Here is a 21,152-nt window from a genome sequence, read left to right on the forward strand (position 1 = left end):
TTGGATTTATTAAAATGATATTTTTTTCTTATTTGGTAGAAATAGAAATTGAATTTCTTTTATTACATTGCTAGTTATTATGGAAAATGCTAGAGTTGTAACTAGAAAAATAACTATTTCCAGCATTTCCCAAAAGATAACAGGTACTTACATTTGACAGTTCTCGAGAAAGGTAGCTGTTGTTAATCACACCTAACACTTTTTATTTGCTCTCCGTAATATTTTCACCTGCGCTCTCTCTGCAGATTCACTCAGATTGTGCTGTAAACCAGCAAGTTACATACCGCATCTCTGGAGTAGGAATTGATCAGCCACCTTATGGAATCTTCATCATTAATCAAAAAACTGGTGAAATTAATATCACATCCATAGTTGATCGAGAGGTCACCCCGTTTTTCATTGTAAGTAGGCTCCACGTCAATATATATGTTCAAGCTTACATTATTTTTGGAATACCTTAAATTCAGATCATATTTGATTTGATTTCAGAAATCCCAAAATTATTTTTGGTTATCTCAATTCATGAGCATCTCATGACCCAACAGAAACGAAGAGATTAGGAGAAATGCGTTGCTGAAATGCCTTAGCAAAAACATTAGCCTCAGTCTGTCCCTGGTGGCAAGCTGGAATGTCTGTTTGGAAGGGCAAGGGCCTAACTCTTACTTCTTTTTCTTTAATTCACCTGAGAATATTGGTTTTCTTTAGCTCTCAAGTGATGATTTTTGAGCCACTAAGAGAGCCTCTTCTGAGTAAACATACTTTATTATAAATCCACATTGCTCCAGCTCACCTGAGTGAACTGAATCATACCTCAATACTTGACAGCGACCATGATAAAACTTCAAACCTCATTTCCACTTTAAGCAGCTGACATGATGACCAACTTCGTTAAAAAGTTTGAGGCCTTCCATCACACACTCTCACAATTCTCTCTCCCCTGGTTCAGAAATGTTCTGCTGTAAATCCAAAAACAGAATTAATTTTCTGCTTTTTCCCACAGCTTACCCTCAAGAGGTATCCATTGTTCCATAATCACCCGTTTCTTCAAGAACCTTATTCTATCAACTTTGTTTTATCATCTGTTTTCTGCTTGCTCCTTGCCTGCTTCCATTTCCATTTATCATCATGGTCAACACTTGTTAATACTTAAAATACAAAGGAAATACAGAAAACCTTCCTTGATCTTGTAGGCTCTTCAGTTAAAACCCCATCCATCCATATCCCCAAACATGTTCAAATAGGAATGGATGCTTGTGCTTTCAGTCATACTGCCTAAGCTACTTTAATTCCTTAGTCTTCTATTCCCAATCTATATTCCTGCCTTACCTCTGACAATGTTTAACAGCAAACTCTTGAGGTCAGCATGCCAACCTATTAGCTTTTCTTGAAGCACAACGCATTTTTATATGAATATACTACACAGGTAAAACAGCATACATTATACTTATATACACTTCATATATAAATAATAATAATAATAACAATAATAATATGAACACCCACATAGTCATCACCTATCTTATGAATACTAGCTTCCTTTGAAGCCCCCATGTGACTCTCCTTTATCCCATCCTCAAAGTCAATAGCCCCTACCCATAATTTCAAACAATGCATTTTCATTACTCTGCTTCTTCCCTCACATAAATCCCTTTGCTTGGAACATCTTGCCAAATACCAGTTTACACTTGCTGAAATTCTCTTTCAAGATCTTTCTCAATCATTACATCCTCCTGTGATGTCATACTATTTTTATTCTTTTAAATAACTTATCATGTTACTTTTTTTCAAATGGTATTTTGAGTTTGTGTTTGCCTCCCCTTATTGATTATAAGTACTGCTGCTACATACATTCTAGTAGGAAATAATATGTCTTACTTTTTTTGGTTACCCACAGTGCCTAGCATAGTGTCCAAACAAAGTAAGAACTTAATAAATATCTGGGCACCAAATAATTATTCTTATCTTCTCTCCTAGATCTATTGCAGGGCTCTGAATTCACTGGGTCAAGATTTAGAGAGGCCTCTTGAGCTCAGAGTCAGGGTTTTGGATATAAATGACAACCCTCCAGTATTTTCTATGTCTACTTTTGTAGGACAAATAGAAGAAAATTCTAATGCAAGTAAGTAATCCATCTTATTAAGTAAACAAGAATATACTGACTTCCAGATCATTCTTAGCCAAACAATGAGAGGCCAAACTAAGAAGGTACTACTTCAACATGAATGTAAGAGATTAAGTATAGAAAAGCATCCAGGACAGAAAGGCATGAAGAGTCTCCATACCGGCTTTCCCTTCAACTGTGGCGGCAGCTCTAATCTGGTGTACCCACGGAGAAACTCCAAAGAAATGAGAAAGGTTTTCTCATGTAACTCACACACCAGCTCTTTTTTAGATTCCTAAGGAGAAATCCCAGAATACTTTGTACAGTGGTGGCAGGAGTACTGGGAGGAGATTTAGCCTCCCAGCCAGGCTGCTCTGAAGGACAATCTCATCCACTTCTGTTTATACTGACTTTTTTTTTTATTATTCATTTTAGAGAGAGAGAGAAAGGGTGCAAGAGCGAGAGTGGCAGTGGTGGGGGAGGCAAAGAGAGAATTTTCAAGCAGACTCCCCACTGAGCATGGAACCCTTCATGTGGCTCTATCCCATGACCCATGAGATCATGACCTGAGCCAAAATAAAGAGCCAGACCCCCAACCAACTGAGCCACCCAGGCACCCCCCCACCCTTTTTTTAAACCTATTTTAAAGTCATTAGTAGAAATCACTTCCAGGCGATCTATTTTGTGACCATAATCTTCAAGAGCTTCTGTTGACAATAAATGAACACTAAACAAGCATTGTTTTCCCTTTTTATATATGATGAAATAAATACAGGCCTTGCTTGCTTTCTACTCAAGTTACCAATTTTATATATTTGGAATGTACTGTAAACTTAATACTGTTTGGCCCACCATGCATAATGAAAGCTGATTGTCTCAAGTGGAGTTAGTTGAGAGGTACCAGAAAACCTAGAAACTAGATAGAGTATTTACCTATAAGAGTTTTGGCAATCTAAAGGTAAAATGTCCTCCTTGTGGATTACTGTAAATGGCAACATTTCAACTGCCAAATATTCAGTCACTTGAGAAAATTAACTGCCTAGCACACCAGTGGATTGTCCTAAATATATTAAAAATAGCAGAGATGATATCCCATTTGAATTTAAAACTTCAACTTACCATAGTTACTTTTAACCTTTGAGTGGTATAATTTCTTATAAATTCCAAAAATCCTCACATTTTACTTTTATTCATTAAAATACTATACCTATATTTTGAATAAGTATCTGTTCTTTTTTTTTTAAAGATTTTATTTATTAATTTGAGAGAGAGAATGAGATAGCGAGAGCATGAGGGGGGAAGGGTCAGAGGGAGAAGCAGACTCCCCACTGAGCAGGGAGCCCGATGCAGGACTCCAGGATCATGACCTGAGCTGAAGGCAGTAGCTTAACCAACTGAGCCACCCAGGCGCCCGAATAGGTATCCATTCTAAAATATCATTTTAAAAATGTTTGTTGTAAAAATTCACACAATATGGATGGTAAAAATGGAATAGAAATCCATTCTTTGTTTTCCCTAGTACCATTCTTAAGAGGCAAACACCATCATTAGTTACTTAGATACATACGTTTATGATTATGTAAACATGCTTTTGGAAACAAATGGGAAGATATTTTATATACAAATCCATAATGTAAATTTTTATTTAAATATATTTTTAACATTTTTCTGTATTAGGAAATGAAGATGTCTCCATTCCTTTTAATAGCTGCATTGGATTTTACTATATGAATGTACCATAATTAAATGCTTACTGAAAATATTTTTAAAAGAATGCTGAAATGAATTACACAAACACACACAGAGACTGAGAGAGAAAATGAGAGGGAGAAGGGAGTACTCTGCTGTATTTGTTTACAAACAGGACAACTGTGCTTGAAACAGACTTAAGTGTAGAGATTTCTAGTTTATGAACGCTGGCAGGTTTTCCTTCTTCAGTGTCCTTCATTGAAACAGCTTATAAGATTCACAGAAAAGATAAGGGATAAGACAAAGTATATAGTTAAACAAGCACCTTTTTCAACCTAATAGTTACCTAGCACTTAACTAGGGACCATGCAAAACAGAACAATAATACACATTTATTGAGTATACATCAGTCAATCAGGATTTTATGATTTTCTCTCATTAAACTGGTCAAGTCTCTAATGAACTCAGTGAGAACAGTACTATTATCCCCATTTACAGATGTGAAAACTGAAGCCAAAATTATAGAGCTAGAAAGTTCTATAGTTGGGAAAGAGTTGGTCTGGCTTTAATATCATTTTATTTCACCACGGCAGCCTTAAAAAAAAAAAAAAGAATTATACTAGAATAAGAAAAGGAAAGGCAGAGTTAAAACATTTCTTTATTTTCTAACTATCAGTAATGTGTAAAGTTCCTGATAAAATGTATTTCTGTCAAGACAAAGGAATAGAAAGGAGCTAAGCTAATGATATGTTGAAGAAGTAGAAAGGAGAAATGGTAGCGCATACATTATATGGACCAACCAACCCTAATACCTTGTTAGAAAAGCAATATACTATACTATAACGAAAATTCAAACTGTCCACTTACAACCAATTTTCCTTGATTTCTAGATACACTGGTGATGAGACTCAATGCTACTGATGCAGATGAACCAAATAATTTGAACTCAAAAATAGCCTTCAAGATCATAAGACAGGAACCTTCTGATTCACCAATGTTTATTATCAACAGAAACACTGGAGAAATTCGAACAATGAATAATTTTCTAGACAGAGAGGTAATTTTCTTTTTCTTTGAATGGTTTGTCAGTTTCAAAGGAAGTGATTCTAAAAGCAAGAGTACCTAAGAAAGAAAGAAAAAGAAAACAATATGTTATAATTATATAACCTTTTCACATAATGGTAATGACATAAGAAATATCTTCAGAATGAAATAAATAGGGATTCCTCAAATACATTTTAAACTGTCATTTTTCATTCAATCCTACTTAATATTTGCCTTACTTTAAGAAAACTATATTCTGAAAGTACACAAGAATATACATAAAGCAGAAGCAGAAGCTCCTTTTAAAAAAAAAAGTGTGATCTATATTGAAATAGATTTAAGAAACAATTGCTGTTATGTCCCCCATCTTGGCAAGTCATAATGCATGAACATGGTAGAAACTCCAAGAATTCTTACAGGCTAAGAAATTTGTTTCTCTTTCTTTAACCCAGAATACCCTAAGCTCATCTGACAACAGAACTCTTCTTTTTCCTTCCTATATCTCACTTACTGACAGTCCCCTGATTACTCTGGGAAATGCATCACAGAATCAAAATGATGGATAGCAACTGAGTAACATCTAGACCAATCTTTTCATTTACAAATAAGAAAATAATTAGTGATTATTAGCAAGTTAGAATCAGCATGGTTTCTATTAATAACATATGGTTCCATTATTTAATATAAAAGTATCAACTTTTTCATTTTAAAAATATTGATAGGATTTACCTGATCTGTGTGTATTTTAGGGATATAAATGAAGAAGTTTTACTTTTGAATTTGTACTTAATTAAATTTTATTTTAATTACTACAGTTACTTTGAAATGACAATTCCCCTGTTAATGACTCCTAGGCTTAAAATAAGTCAGATTATTTTCACTCTTTAATGATCCAAATCCTATCAGTTCCTACGTTACCTATACCTCCTTTTGCACTTGTTTGAAAATAACCATCAGAAGAAATTGACTGTTAACTTTTTCTCACTCAAACTTCCTTAAAAAGCCCATTGAGAGTCCTTTAATGTCAAAAGAGGTTTAGTGGTGAAGAGCTCTAAAAATTAAAGGAAGTAAAGTCACTAGCAAGCCACCAAAGCAGATATTTTTAACCTGGAGTTCATGGAGCAACCTCAAGATGTCTCTAAGTATGAATTCTCTAAAATTATATCCACCATTTTGAATGAGGATGTGTGCATTCATGTGTCTGGGAAAGGCTTCATTGCTTTTGCCAACTTCTAAAAATTTAAGCACCATTGAGTAGAATCAAGAAGATAGATTATCAGTAACTCCACTGCTTCAGCTCACTACCCCCACCTCCCAGAAATGTAAACCATTCATTATCTCTTTATTTTTCTTGCACATTCCATGGCTGATTATTTACGGTATGGAATTTTCATGTCATAAATACTTGGTACACCTTAATCTCTCTCCTCCTAAGCATTTTGGTCCACTTTACCCTTTATAAACTTTTTCAACCCCTGGACATATAATCAGGCATGAGGCCTTTAAACGTGTTCTTTCTTTTAAATGATGCTGGATAAACATTGCTGGAAATAGACGTGGCAACTGCCATATTGATTCAGGTGAGATCTGTGGATTTTCAATATTCTGTGTTACCCATATCTTGATCATAGATTTAAGTAAATGTTGAGCCAACATTTTAAAAGAACTTTGCAATAGACAGAATAAGGATCTGTCTGGATCAACTGTGATATTTTTTTGTAATGTGTGCTTTTAGCAATATAGCCAGTATTCCCTTGCTGTGAGAGGCTCAGACCGAGATGGTGGAGCAGATGGTATGTCAGCAGAGTGTGAGTGCAACATTAAAATCCTTGACGTTAATGATAACATCCCATACATGGAAATGTCTTCCGTAAGTATTTGTCCTTGAAATTAATAACTTCAATTCATTACACTCTAAAATTTGTTTAAACAATTCTATTTACAGAGGTTCATGCTATCTTTAGTCACATACAACCCAAATGTAGACACGTACTGTGTCTTGTGTTTGTTTATATAATATGTAGGAAATATATATGTATTTGGACAATGAAACATGAGCCTATAAACACAGATCTCATTTCTAAATAATGAATGACTATCAACATTCTTTGTAAGTCTAGGATAGTTCTTTTCTCACTCACACAGTTAGTGTTAAGATTTGTTTGCTTCTCGTTTCAGTATTCCGTTAGTATTGAAGAAAATGCTCTACACTCAGATTTGCTCCAGATTAGAGTAATTGATTTGGATGAAGAGTACTCAGCTAACTGGATGGCAGTAATTTTCTTTATCTCCGGAAATGAGGGAGGTTGGTTTGACATAGAAATGAATGAAAGGACCAATGTGGGAATTTTAAAGGTTATTAAGGTATGGTATAATTGTCCTGAATATTTTGTTTTCTCGGTCTCTTTCAAAATGTTAACAATTCACAAAATTGAGGGGGTGAAAGAATAAAAATACTATGTTTTAAAATGATATATGATTATAGAGTTTTTAAATAGTTTTTCTGCTTATTATCACTTTATGAAAACAGGCATTAAACTTGAAACTCTCTTCTATTAATACACTACTCCTTCACAGATCATATAAATTAAGAGCATTTCTGAAAATGAACCTTATTTTATGCTTAAGGTTTTATTTTAGATGTTTGAAGAATACTTTTTAAATTTTTTTTAAAGATTTTATTTATTTATTTGAGGATGAGAGAGAGAGAGAGCATAAGATGGGGGAGGGGCAGAGGGAGATGCAGACTCCCTGCTGAGCAGGACTCGATCCCTGGACTCCAGGATCATGACCTGAGCTGAAGGCCGTCATTTAACCCACTGAGCCACCCAGGCGCCCCTGAAGAATATTTTTCAAGCAGATTTCACATGGCCTTAAAAAATGTGTCTTTGCCAACATTGTACATTAATTATTATGCACTGAGAATATTTCTCATGTAAATTAAAAGTTGTTTAGTCCTCTGGTGTGTTTTTATAAAATTAAAATTAAATTACTGTAATTATAGGATTATCACATTCCCATCTCCCTCTGGCTGCTGACCAGGACTTATTATGAACATAAATATACTAGAGATTTGGTCCAAATCAACAGAATTCTCCTATATCTCCCCTATATTAATGATCCACCTCATGTACCAAAGGTAGAATTTCCTCTAAGATTTGAGGAAAAAAAAAATGTGACTCTTAGGGAGCTAATAGTGAAGGTTTCAGCCTGTGCTATAAGACTTGTGGATTCTTTATGATAAAATATAGTCCTTTTTTTAACTATTTCCTTCCTTCAGAATAGTCCTGGGAAATAGACTTCTAAGGAATTCTGTTCCCAGAAGAATTTGTGATCATTTATCTCAGTTATTCAGAAAGTGTCCCCATGCCTATAGCTTCCATTTACTGAGGCAGAATGCAGATGTTTCATTTATTCCTCACAGCATCCCTGCAAATTAGATTATATGCCTATACTGTAGATTAATACATTGAAGTTGAGAGAGAGTACATAATCCGTTCAAGTTCTGATAGCTAGTAAGTGGTACAACTGATGTTCAAATGTAGGTTTCTCTAGCTATTAAGTTCATATAGTCATCACTATCCTATCTATGATTCCATGCTGGGGAAACAGTCCTAATCTATTTCACCCCAAACTACTATATTACTTTATTTATTTTATTTTTTTTTACTATGATATTACTTTAAAAAATTAGTCTATTTATCCTCAGTATCTCTATCGGTAAAATGGGAGTAATGTTGATTTTTCTCCCAAGCATGACATCATATATTAATTCCTTTGTTATGTGTGTGTCTGTGTGATGTATGTGTATACATGACTTTATAGCCATTCTTGGAATTACAAATAAAGCCAACATTGGAGCCAAGATTGAAGATTTTACTAAGTGGAGAGTTTGATGTGTGAATCGAGAGTCATCTAAATTACTCTCTCATGTGAAAATTTAGAAAAATATATTTGGAACTTATGGGCAAAATGCATAATTGTTTGTGAATTTCATAAGTAGTAGATAGTGACACCAACTTTCATAATGAAAATGGCTAATTGAAATAACTTTTTTCCAGAATATGTTGAAGAAAATAAGGATTTTTATTATTTTTATACAACTATTACTGGGCTTATTGAAAGAAGTCACATTTACAGAAGTAAAATTTCTACTAAATAGTTCTTTATGGGTAAAACCTGTCAAATGATTGAACCTACTATATATTCGGCCCATACTTTGTAATAAATAGAGCTACTTTGTGAGAAAAATGGAATGACAAGTTAACATAAACTGTGTTTGCACTACAAAATGTATGGATTTGAACATCTATATTAAGTTTTTTAATTTGTTTAATGGATAATTAAAACTCATGTCATATTTTCAACTTTTTTGACTAAGGATTTAGGGCAGTTGGATTTTTTTTCTTACTATATTTTCATGCATTTATATTGTGTTAAAGATAAATAAAGAATAGAGAGTGTATTTGTATGTATTTAAATTAAATTAAAGAAAGAGATGTAAGAGTTTTCTTGCTTATTATCAAAGGATTTGTCTTTTTTCCAGAATGTTTTTTTTTTTTTAGAGTAAGACTATTTCACTCTGTATTTTCTAGCCCCTAGATTATGAAGATATGAAGAATCTGCAACTTAGTCTCGGGGTCAGAAATCAAGCTGAATTTCACTATTCAATTATGTCTCAATATAAAATGACAGCAACCGCAATCACTGTGACAGTGTTAAATGTAATTGAAGGTTCGGTGTTCCGTCCAGGTTCAAAGACATATGTAGTAACTAGTAACATGGGACAGAATTATAAAGTGGGAGACTTTATAGCTACTGACTTGGACACAGGTGAAGCTTCAACAACTGTTAGGTAAGACTGACATTTTCCAAATAATTTTTACCATATACTGAACTAAAGTATATATGTTCTTTTTAAAAATTTTAAGTATCTGAATTAAAATATTTTTCATATTTTTGAAACTATCATTCAATCATAAAAAATACTAACTACTTAATTGTTATTTAATTTGGAGCTTTGACCTTAAGAAAACATAAAACAGTTGTGCAAAAAGTAAAATGCAAAAAATGTGAAGATGTAAAATGTGGAAAATACTAGATCTTGAAAGTTTGACATTTCTGTATTTATGTATTTTATTGGCCAATTAGCTGATTACCACATATCATGGTTATTCCCCTAAAAGATTTTATGGACTGATTTTCCCATTGCAAATGTGCCCAGACTGAAATCAAATAGAATTAGTTAGCTCATTTCAGTTACTCTCTTCACTTTACTCAGCATTTAATATTGATAAACTCTCTTGTACTCCACAGATGTGAGTTCACAGAGGGCAGACCATCTCACTCTCCACCCCACCCTGCTCCTCTCGAAGTTCTAGTCTTTTGAGTTTAACAAATATGTAAATGAGAAGGAAATTCAAAAGAAGTCCTATAAAGTCATCGTATATATGGGGAGGGAGAGTGAAAATAGGGAGCGAATGTAGCCCCAAGCTAATGGAGAAGTAACTTCGTTGATAAGAGAACAGTTCAGAATTAGAAGCAGCCCAGGAGGTCCCAGGATCTGGGTCTTCCAGGAGAGTTCTGATGCTACCAAAACCAAATGAAAATGAGACTGCACGATTCAAAGATTATTCTGACATCCAAGTGGGCATAAGAGATCATTCCATCTGAAATGGCTGCCAGCAATTCATTTTTCTTAAATTTAAACCTTTTCTATTTCTGAATGTCCTCAAACAGAAGGCACCTGCCCTGAAAAAAAATAAAGTCCCTAGTAATTGACAATGATATCCAGAGGTTATAACCACTGACTTGAAACATGTGTTTTATAATCAAAATTTCTCTGTCTTTCTGTCTCTTTTAGAAAGCTAACATTAATTCATACTGTTTCTTCAAATACAGATATGTAATGGGAAATAATCCAGCTAACCTACTCAATGTTGACTCAAAAACAGGCATAATTACTTTGAGAAATAGAGTTACCATGGAACAATACAACATGCTTAGGGGAAAATACCAAGGAACAATTTTATCTATAGATGGTAAGAAATCAATTTAACTTTTTCCCTGTCTAAAGGAAATTATATATACACTCGGAAATTAAAGTTTTTATTTGTTGTATTTTGAGATAACCCTTTCCCAACAACAACAAAAAAAACATAGAATCAAATTTTAAATAATATGAGAGACAGTATAACTCAGTGACCAAGTCCATGAGCTCTGGAGCAAGACTGGATTGGTATCTTGTACCATCATTTAGTAGCTACGGGATTTTAGAGAAATCATTTAACCCACTTATTCCTCAGCCTTTTCTTCTGTAAAATGAGACACTAACATTAGGGATTTAGAGATATTAAAGAAGTTATTACATGTAAAGCACTTAGAAGAGTGCTGGTATTCCATGTTAGTTCTTATTAATGTCAATAAATGAAATTTTTTAATAATATTCTTAAGTTACTTCCAAATAATTAGTCCAGAAGCGAAGTTAACTTAACTTTACATAATTTTTAGAAAGTTGATGTACAACTTTGTGTGAACAATTTGGAAGTAGCATGCTTATATTACTTTTCTAAACCAACAAAATTAAAATTAGGCTGGCCACCAAAGGGATGGGGAAATGGGGAGATGTTGGTCAAAAATACAAACTTCCAGTCACAAGACAATTAAGTTCTGGGGATCTAATGCAGAGCCTTGCCTTGTGATTATTAATGAAAGTGCTGTTGCTATATACTTAAAAGTTCCTAAGATAGTGGATCTTAAATCTTCTCATCACAAAAAAGAAATAGTAGTCATGTGAGGTGATGGAGATGTTAGCTAACACTATGGTGGAAATCTTACTGCAATATATAAGTATATCAAAATGACACACTGTGTTTATACAATGTTATATATCATTTATAGTATCTCAATAAAATTGGAAGGGGAAGAGAGCAGGAAAAAAGTTTATCATGGAATTTTTAAAAATTGCTTCAGACACAACTACATATAAATAATTGTAAGTGGGCTACAGAAAAGGGTAATGTTCCCTCAGCATCATTCCTACACTGTAGTAAGAATTATAATCACCAATGTCCAGCCAGAGTCTCAGAGTTATGACACATTTCTAACCTAACAGCTGTATAGTGGATGCTAGACTTTGGAAATCTTATCTCCAAAGGAGAAAAAAAAAAAAATCACACCTTGAACTTTCAGTATTGTGGGTTTTCTGCACTGAGCAGTTCCTAATCAGAGATTATCATATAGTCAAATCCTATGGGAAGTAGATAGTGTAGATGTGATGAAGGAATCCCTGTCAAGGTAACTTAAGAGAGAATAAAGCAACTACTGCATATAAAATACAAATACAAGTAACTTCCATTCATTTAAATAGTATGTGAAATATGACTGACTTATTTATCTAAGGTGAATGACAGCACACACATGACATGGCATTTACTGTTAATGCTTCTCAACATACGGGACAGTCTCAGGAGCACTAATCTTCATCATGGTTTGATTTAAAAACTGAGTCACAAACAAGGGATGATTTGGGAAGTTACTGAATTGAAAATAAAGACATTGAAATAAGTTACTGATGCAAAAAAAGTGGCTTTGAATTGTTCGATGAGTATTACATTGAATGCATTAACTATTTCTTCCCTTTTGAATCTTGTTGCAGATAATCTTCAAAGAACTTGTACTGGAACAATTAATATTGATCTTCAGGGTTCTGGCTGGGTTGACAATGAAAAAGTTACTGATGATGACACCAGTCCTGGAGGCGGTGGGACTGTTAATGGAGGCAGTGAGAGTACTAGTGGAAGTAGCACTGAAATGATGAACGGAGGTGATACCAGCACGAACACAGGTGACAAAACTTCCACTGATTATGCCGTTGGGACCTTGATAACAGACCCCTATCAAGGAGCAAGTCTCTCAGATAACGTCCATTTTGGTCCTGCCGGCATTGGACTGCTCATCATGGGATTTTTGGTCCTAGGACGTAAGTACTTTTAACAATTCTATTCATATGTGTCCCTCTTCCCCCGAAACTATGGGGAGAAGATAAGCTTTCTGATCCTTTGATAAAATGTACTTTACCAAATCTTATTTTGTGTACTTATCAAGAAATGCCTGTTTGCTGTTGGGTCTATAAGATGAAAAAAATCAAACTGCTTGACCCCTTATAGTGCATTGGAGGATAAAAACTTCTTTGCATTCAATTTCAGTGCCATGGAAAGTGCCATAACAGGCTGGTTCGGATTGTTATTTGAGTGAAGAAGACAATCAGAGATGATCCAAACAATCAGAAACGGCTACATAGAGAAAGCAAACTTGCAGAATGTAACATAAAATACATGAGAAGAGATCATTCTCTAATTTCACTTTTTTAGCCATATTAATTATTAACCAACATTTTAAGACTTCAGAATTAAGTATTTTATAAAAGTAACTTAATTACCCAGGTGTTGATTATCTATACTGCAAGTAATATATGACTTTCACTTTGAACTTGTTCTTTATATTGTTGATTGCCTTTGGGTAGCGTAGTTAATAAAGATTTAAAAATTATATATTTGGGGTCAAATACCTCTAGATTCAAAGCTTTCTCTGAGCCTAGCAAACCTTCAAGAAAGCAAAATACACAGGATTCTTTTCCTCCTTTCTTTCCTTTTCCCCTCTCTTACCATCCCTCCCTTATTACTATCCTTACTATGTTCCTTCCTCTCTACCTCGCTTCTTGTTTCTTTCCTTCCTTCGTCATATTTTCTACTTACACATCCTTTCCTTCATCCGTCCATTCATTCCAAATCATTTACCAAGATTATATTATATAAAAGGCTCTGTGCTAGAAACGTATTTAGGTGAATAAGAAAACCCAACTGATTAACAGAAAGACATTGTTAGGCAGTGTAATGTTCTCTATTTGTGCGGGAGTAATTTCAAGAAGAAAAATCCATGTAGAGGAAAACAAGAGAGGGAATAATCACCTGAAGCATGAGTAAGATTTTACTGCTGAAATTAAAAAGGCAGGCATGTGTGTAAGGAAAAAAGTAAAGGCATGGAGGAGTGAACACAAAGACTCATATTGCCTGTCCTCTGCAGCTCTCCTTTTTGTCTCCTTTAATGTTTTCCAGAGAAATGACAGTGAAAAGACTCATCTGTTTTAATGGTATAATACTATTTACCATTTTTGAATACCATATAACAAATTAAAATGGATTGCAGTCTAGTCTACTGAAGCTCACATTGATTTTGGTATCTGGCCATTGTTCAGTTTGTTTTCTGAAACTTTCCTAAGAATTTTGAAGTCAAATGCAATGATATTAGGGTTTCAAATTTAATCATAAAAGAGCAAGTTGTTTTATTTTAATGTGGTTCCACCATTAATTCCAATATTCCTATCCTTTCACCAACAGTGGTCCCATTTCTGTTGATGTGCTGTGACTGTGGCGGTGCCCCAGGCGGGGGAGCTGGCTTTGAGCCTGTCCCCGAATGTTCAGATGGAGCAATTCACTCTTGGGCAGTGGAAGGCCCACAGCCGCCTCCCGGAGTAAGTGCTAACTTGTAAGAAATGGCCTTTGGTAGGCCCCGAAACTCAGCCTCATGCACATGAATCAAGATGCTGGCAATCACTCACAGTCTGCTATTCTTCGTTCTGGGATAACCCATGGGGAAAATGAAGAGAAAGCAAAGGTGCATCCAAATAAGATGGAAGTAACCAGGAAAGGCTTTCTAAAATGAAGTGTGGGCTTTAAATGGATTTCAGAAGTTTTGTAAATAGTATTCTTTTAGAATCTGAGTCTATTTTGAGAACAAACCCACTGTATAAGGATAGACAGAAAAGAGCCACTACAAATGGGGACATGTCTCTTATCTTTTAGGATGTGACCACTGTCTGTGTACCACCCCTACCACCAGATAATGCAAATCTAATTGAATGCATTGACACCTCAGGTAAGAAGGTTCTGTTTCGTCTTTTTAATTTTAACAGCTCAAATGACTAGGAAGGAATTCTGCTCTATCTCTGCATACCTTACTATTTCTCAATTATCTTATCTTTAAAATTGTTTCTATCATTCATTTTTAAATGACTAATTTGCAAATCAAATGGTAAGGGAAAAACCTCCAGGAATTACTATTCTTATATATTGAATTTTTAAAATCTTCCTCAATCATCAGAGAGTACTTAGGAGATGACTCTGTTAGGACCTCTATAAATAGGAGAGAAGAACCACAAGTCAATTCTGGTCCAGGTTTTCTGTCTAATAGAGCAAACATTATTTACCCAAAAAAATACAGTTGACCCTTGAACAGGACAAGTGTTAGGGATGCTGATTCCCGTCAATCAAAAATACAAGTATTAGGGGCGCCTGGGTGGCTCAGTTGGTTAAGCATCTGCCTTCAGCTCAGGTCATGATCCCAGGGTCCTGGGATCGAACCCTGCATCGGGCTCCCTGCTCGGCGGGAAGACTGCTTCTCCCTCTCCCACTCCCCCTGCTTGTGTTCCCTCTCTCGCTGTGTCTCTCCCTGTCAAATAAATAAAAATCTAAAAAAAACTACAAGTATTAACTGTTGACTCCCCCGAAACTTAACTACTACTTAACTACCAGACACCTTACTGTTAACATAAACAGTCAGTTAACACACAGTTTGTATGTTACACATACATATTATATACTGTTATTACAATAAAGTAAGTTGGAGAAAAGAAATTGTTATTAAGAAAATCATAAGGAAGAGAAAAACATTTCTATTACTGAACTGTATCCATAAAAAAAAAAATCTGCATTCAAACCCAGTCTGACTTTAGCTGCTATCATGACAAAAAAAATAAATTGCATCTATTCTCAGCATGAGCATAAAGTTGACCTGAAAAGATTTGTCCCATTTCTCAAATTGGAAGTAAGCGGATGAAACACTACCAGAATCTTTCCAAGTTCTTGGCTGAGGCCGTGTGCCAGGGGTAGAGTTTCTCCTTGCACAGGGTTAACCAAGACTCTAACGACAATATGCCTTAAAACAGGGGTCCAGACCAGTTCACAGGCAGAAACAAGGGAACAATTCGAATTTCACAAAGAGAGAGCTACTATGCTAATAAAAAAATTTCTTTTAAACTTTTCAGATCTTTGAAATCAGTTGCCTTTTCTCAGAGTAAAAAAGTTAGTGATTTTCTTCTTTCTCTCTCAGGCTTTTTCAAACTTGTCATTACTTTCTTACTTTGAACTCTTTAAAATAGGAGAGATGTAGGAATGCTTGTAGGACTACACCTTACTTAAAGCACTAGACACACTGGCCTCTAAACCTGTTTCTCTTCCGGATGTTTCCATTTGTGTTAATGACATCAACATCCTCTCACCTCAAAAGCAGCAGCCCCAGTTGACTCTTCTATCTCCCTATTCTTGACACCTAATCCGTTCTCAAGACTTGTCAAATCATCAAATCCGTCAGGATTTACTTATGCATTTATCCCCTCATTACATCTACCAGCCTTTACACAAATCTGGAACAAAGTACGAGCACCAGCAGAGTCCTAAAAGGAGAGAGGGAAAAACACACTGTCCCTAAAAATCAAGATTTTTAAAATATTAAAGCCTTGGGGCACCTATCTCACTGTCAACACTTTTCTTATTCATGGCTCTTGCATAGTCTGAGCCATCATTTGGTCTAACTTGCCTCGAATATGGTAAGAGATTTCTAATCACCCATCACATCCAAGTGAAAACCCAAGAGTCTCCGTGCAAATCTTTTCCCCTCACCACAGCCATGGCTTCTCCTCCGAAAGCCAGTGGTTCTCGGGTCTTCTTCTGGATGTCCTATGCTTCTGTGCCTTGTGTTGGGGGGTATTCTTATACTATTTAACTTTGAGAATTTGAGTATTTCCCCCCAAACTCCCTCAATTTGAAATCAAACTCACTAAAGCATAGGTTTTTTATAACCCCTATGCAGGCCCCCCTTCCAGCATGACACATAATTAGCAACAAATAATTAACATCAAACAACTAACAAATTAACAAACTGCTTAATAATATTATTTCAAACTCAATATTGTATTTATAGCCCTGTATGGATTGTCTTTATTTTACTTCAGTGAAGAAACTGTACATTATAGAAAGTTATTCGTTTTTGGTCTACAATACACTATAGAAAGTAAACTTCATTTTATCAACACTTTTAGGGGTTTACACAAATGAGTATGGTGGCAGAGAAATGCAAGATCTGGGAGGAGGGGAAAGAACAACAGGATTTGAACTAACAGAAGGAGTTAAAACATCAGGAGTACCTGAGATATGTCAAGAATATTCTGGAACATTAAGAAGAAATTCTATGAGAGAATGCAGAGAAGGAGGTCTGAATATGAACTTCATGGAAAGCTACTTCTGTCAGGTAAGGTCTCGAGCACCATGCCTTCCTCACCATCCTGTGCTTCTGGCTCTACTCCAGCTGCCACCATTTCTCAACAGGGCTTTGGCAGAATCCCAAGCCTTTAGTCTATGGCTGACAATCATACTGCTGCTGGATAAAATTTCTTTAATTCTGAACTGATCACTTTACTCCTCTACTTAAAAACAGCCAATGGCTCCCAGCTCATTTGTCCAAGGCAATAAAGTCCAAACTCCTTAACATGACAATTAAGATTATTCATAAAATGACCCCTTCCCTCAACTTCAATTACTCCTTACCACCAACCCCCCATACCAAGTGCCTTTGCCTCATTCACACCATGCCTTTGCCTATGCTGTTCCCCTCCCAGGACGCTTTTATCCATCATCTGTTTCATAAACTCCTATTCAACCTTTAAGACTCAATTCAAATATCACTGCCTCTCTGAAGCTTTTACTGGTAACCCTCACATCCAAAACAGAATTGATGTTTCTTTATCTGTATTTCTGTAGTGCTCTGTGTATAGACTTCATAGAATCTATCATTGCTAAACTGTGTTGATATGTCTACCATGGTTTTTAGTGCTTTGTCCATATGTTCTCTACATCATGTTGCCAGTACCTAGCTCAGTTCCAGGCACATAATAAACATTCAGTAAGTGTGGGTTCAAGAGCCATAGCACACTTCCAGAATATTCTAAGAACCAGCAAGAATTAATTTTGCCATCCTCAGGTAGAGACAGAATTGTCTGTGGCTACACACCATATGACTCTTAAGCCTTCAGGGATTTCTTACCTCTGAAACTGTTTCTGATAGATCTACGTCCTTCTACATCCTGGCCTAAAATACCTTCTTTAACTCTCTTATTGGTTTAGAGGATGGCTCATATCTTGAAATAAAACAGTGATAAAAGCCTTTCAAATGGCAGTAGATAATAATAAGAAACCGGTTGCTGAATCCACAGGAATGCTTCCTATCCATGTCCCTACAAATGCATGTTATTTTCATGAAAAGTACAATTCTGCCTCAAAACTTTTGCACCCTGCAACTCCTTCTGCCCAGGACACTCTATGTGCTTTCCTCACTCCGCTGCTTTATTCTAACCTCTGACCGAACATCACTTTATGAGATGCTGCCCTTGGCCACTCTATCCCTTCACCCTGAGTTTACCACCTCCCGACAAATATGTTTGTATTGTCTGTCTCATCCTACTAAAAGGTAAGCCATATGAGAGAGAGACTTCATCTGCTTTTGTTCACTACTGCATTGCCAAGTTCCTCATAGAGTGTCTGGCAGATAGTAAGGACTCAAAAATATTTTTGAATGAAATGCCAAAATGACTTGGTTTGCTAATAAAGATATTTCTGATACTTAACCTGAAAGTTTACAATCCAGTACTATGAACGACATGTTTGGGGCCACCTGGCTGGCACAGTTGTTTGAGCGCCCAACTCTTGGTTTCAGCTCAGGTTCAGGGTTGTGAGATGGATCCCCACATTGGGCTCCATGCTCAGCGGGGAATCTGCTTGAGATTCTCTCTCCCTGTCCCTCTGCCCCTCCTGCTCGTGCTCTCTCTCTGAAATAAAAAAATAAATCCTAAAGAAAAAAAAAGTGCACACGTCTGTGGGCTTTAACTTTGAATTGAAGGAGGTCCTATTTTTAAAAACTTCCAGTTCTGAATCCCAAAATGGCATAGACCCAGACAGAGTCAAATACTCTGTTGTTTTCCTGAAAAAGCCACATTGAAATAATTCTTCACAGAACCACCAAATTCACTCTGTTGGTGGAAGGAAAGTGCAGTCCTGAATGAACCCAAATCAACTCTGAGCTACCTTTTTTATACAAGCAAGCAAACAAAAAAAAAAGAAGAAGAAGAAAAGAAAACCCCCCGCAATTTAGTGTACTTCATGTTCAGTACTTTTAAGTACCTCCTTCTAAATTGATTACAAAGTAATTCATGTGATTTTTTTGCATGTGCTTTAGTATCCAAAGTGCACTATGATGAGGGAAGTCCATTTAAATAAATTTTAAAAGTCAAAATATATTAATAGGATTACAGTTAAAATAATTTCTAATCAAATTCTTTCAAGAAATTATATAATGGTTTTTAATGCATCTCTAGGAGAGGTTAGAATTGTCTTATATATCCCTCTTTGGTAATGCTCCAGAAGAAAAAAGAATGATAAAGATTTCTATCTTTGTTAAATATGTATCCATAATCTCATTTTCTCTTTTCCTCTACAAATCCAGAAAGCATATGCTTATGCAGATGAAGACGAAGGACGCCCATCCAATGACTGTTTGCTCATATATGACATTGAAGGTGTAGGTTCCCCTGCTGGCTCGGTGGGTTGTTGTAGCTTCATTGGAGAAGACTTGGATGACAGCTTTTTGGACACACTGGGGCCTAAATTTAAGAAGTTGGCAGATATCAGCCTGGGAAAAGAAGTTGAACCATATCCAGACCCTGATCCCTCTTGGCCACCTGAGAGCACCGAACCAATTTGGTCTCAGCAGGGAACAGAGCCCATCACTGGTGGACACCCACCCATTCCCCCACATTTCGGCACCACCACAGTCATTTCTGAGAGTTCCTACCCCTCAGGACCTGGTGTACAGCAGTCCATGCCTATTCCTGATCCTCTGGGCTATGGTAATGTCACTGTGACCGAGTCTTACACCACCTCGGGCACTCTGAAGCCCTCTGATCATGTTCATGATAATCGACACACATCAAACGTAGTGGTGACCGAGAGGGTGGTCGGCCCAATCTCCGGCACTGATTTGCATGGAATGTTAGAGATGCCTGACTTGAGAGATGGGTCAAACGTTATAGTGACAGAAAGGGTAATAGCACCAAGTTCAAGTCTACCCACCTCTTTGACCATGCCTGATCCTAGAGAGTCATCAAATGTGGTCGTGACAGAAAGAGTAATCCGACCAGCTTCTGGCATGATGGGCAATCTAAGTATACACCCTGAGCTATCAAATGCCCAAAATGTGATTGTGACAGAGAGGGTTGTTTCTGGGTCTGGCATAAGTGGAATTAGTGGCCCAGCTGGGATGAGCGGAGGCAGTGGCCTGGTTGGCAGTTCAGCTGGAGTAAGTGGTGGTGGCATTGGGCTGAGTAGCCTGGGAGGAGGTGGGGGCCTGAGTAGCAGCATGGGGGGCACAGCCACCATTGGCCACATGAGGAGCTCCTCTGACCATCATTTTAGCCAGACTCTTGGATCTGCCTCCCCTAGTACAGCCCGAAGTCGAATCACAAAGTACAGTACGGTACAATATACGAAGTAGCCAGGATCCCAGCACACTTGTTCTCAGTAGTGGTGATTTAGATTCAACTCCCACCACCAAAAAACTAACAATGTGATTTATGATGCACAACTCGGTGCTAAGTAACTGTGGAGTGAGGTGAGAAACCACAATGAGAAAAATAGATGGAAACAGTGCTGTTGGACAAGAGCTCTCCTTAGCATTTGTAAACTTCTTTCTTACATTAATACTAATGGAATCATGACAGTGAACTAAAACTTGAGACAGGATCTTCTTTGTGCCTGTATGGCCTGTAGGGTCTTCTTTGCTTCTGTGTGACCTATCTGGTACCTCCAGCATATGGAATGAATTAAACTCAGTCACGCAAAAGCACTGGTCTTAAGATGGCTATTGGCACAATTCTCCTTGCTCTGTTTTGATTTGCCATGTAGCTCAGGCAATATTCAAAAAGGACTAACCGCATAATATGAGCTCACGTATGCAGGAAGAATTTGAAATATGTGCCAAGCACCTGGTCAATTTCACAGATAATAGAAATAAAAATCCAACCATATATTCAGACCATGATTAACCATTAAAGAAAACAAATCTGGCTACACAACCCAGTTCATAAGCCGCCAAGCACTCCTACCCTAATAATTGCACTAGGTAAAATAAACCTCAAATTAGGAAGTGTTTC

General features: G+C 36.3%; 1 protein-coding gene across 1 annotated transcript in view; it reads left to right on the forward strand.

Moving 5' to 3' along the window:
- Positions 1-20,910, forward strand: part of DSG1 (desmoglein 1) — a 31,790-nt gene extending 10,880 nt beyond the window's left edge. The window contains exons 4-15 of the mRNA XM_027576773.1: positions 246-401; positions 1,975-2,119; positions 4,681-4,847; positions 6,570-6,704; positions 7,013-7,198; positions 9,430-9,689; positions 10,736-10,875; positions 12,492-12,815; positions 14,233-14,366; positions 14,698-14,770; positions 16,992-17,200; positions 19,448-20,910. Coding sequence (XP_027432574.1) covers positions 246-401; positions 1,975-2,119; positions 4,681-4,847; positions 6,570-6,704; positions 7,013-7,198; positions 9,430-9,689; positions 10,736-10,875; positions 12,492-12,815; positions 14,233-14,366; positions 14,698-14,770; positions 16,992-17,200; positions 19,448-20,494 — 2,976 coding nt within the window. The 3' untranslated portion in view covers positions 20,495-20,910. The remainder of the gene's footprint in view (positions 1-245; positions 402-1,974; positions 2,120-4,680; positions 4,848-6,569; positions 6,705-7,012; positions 7,199-9,429; positions 9,690-10,735; positions 10,876-12,491; positions 12,816-14,232; positions 14,367-14,697; positions 14,771-16,991; positions 17,201-19,447) is intronic.
- The last annotated feature ends 242 nt before the right edge of the window (positions 20,911-21,152 follow it).

The sequence above is a fragment of the Zalophus californianus genome, chromosome 14 (assembly GCF_009762305.2).
Source record: "Zalophus californianus isolate mZalCal1 chromosome 14, mZalCal1.pri.v2, whole genome shotgun sequence".
NCBI lineage: Eukaryota > Metazoa > Chordata > Mammalia > Carnivora > Otariidae > Zalophus > Zalophus californianus.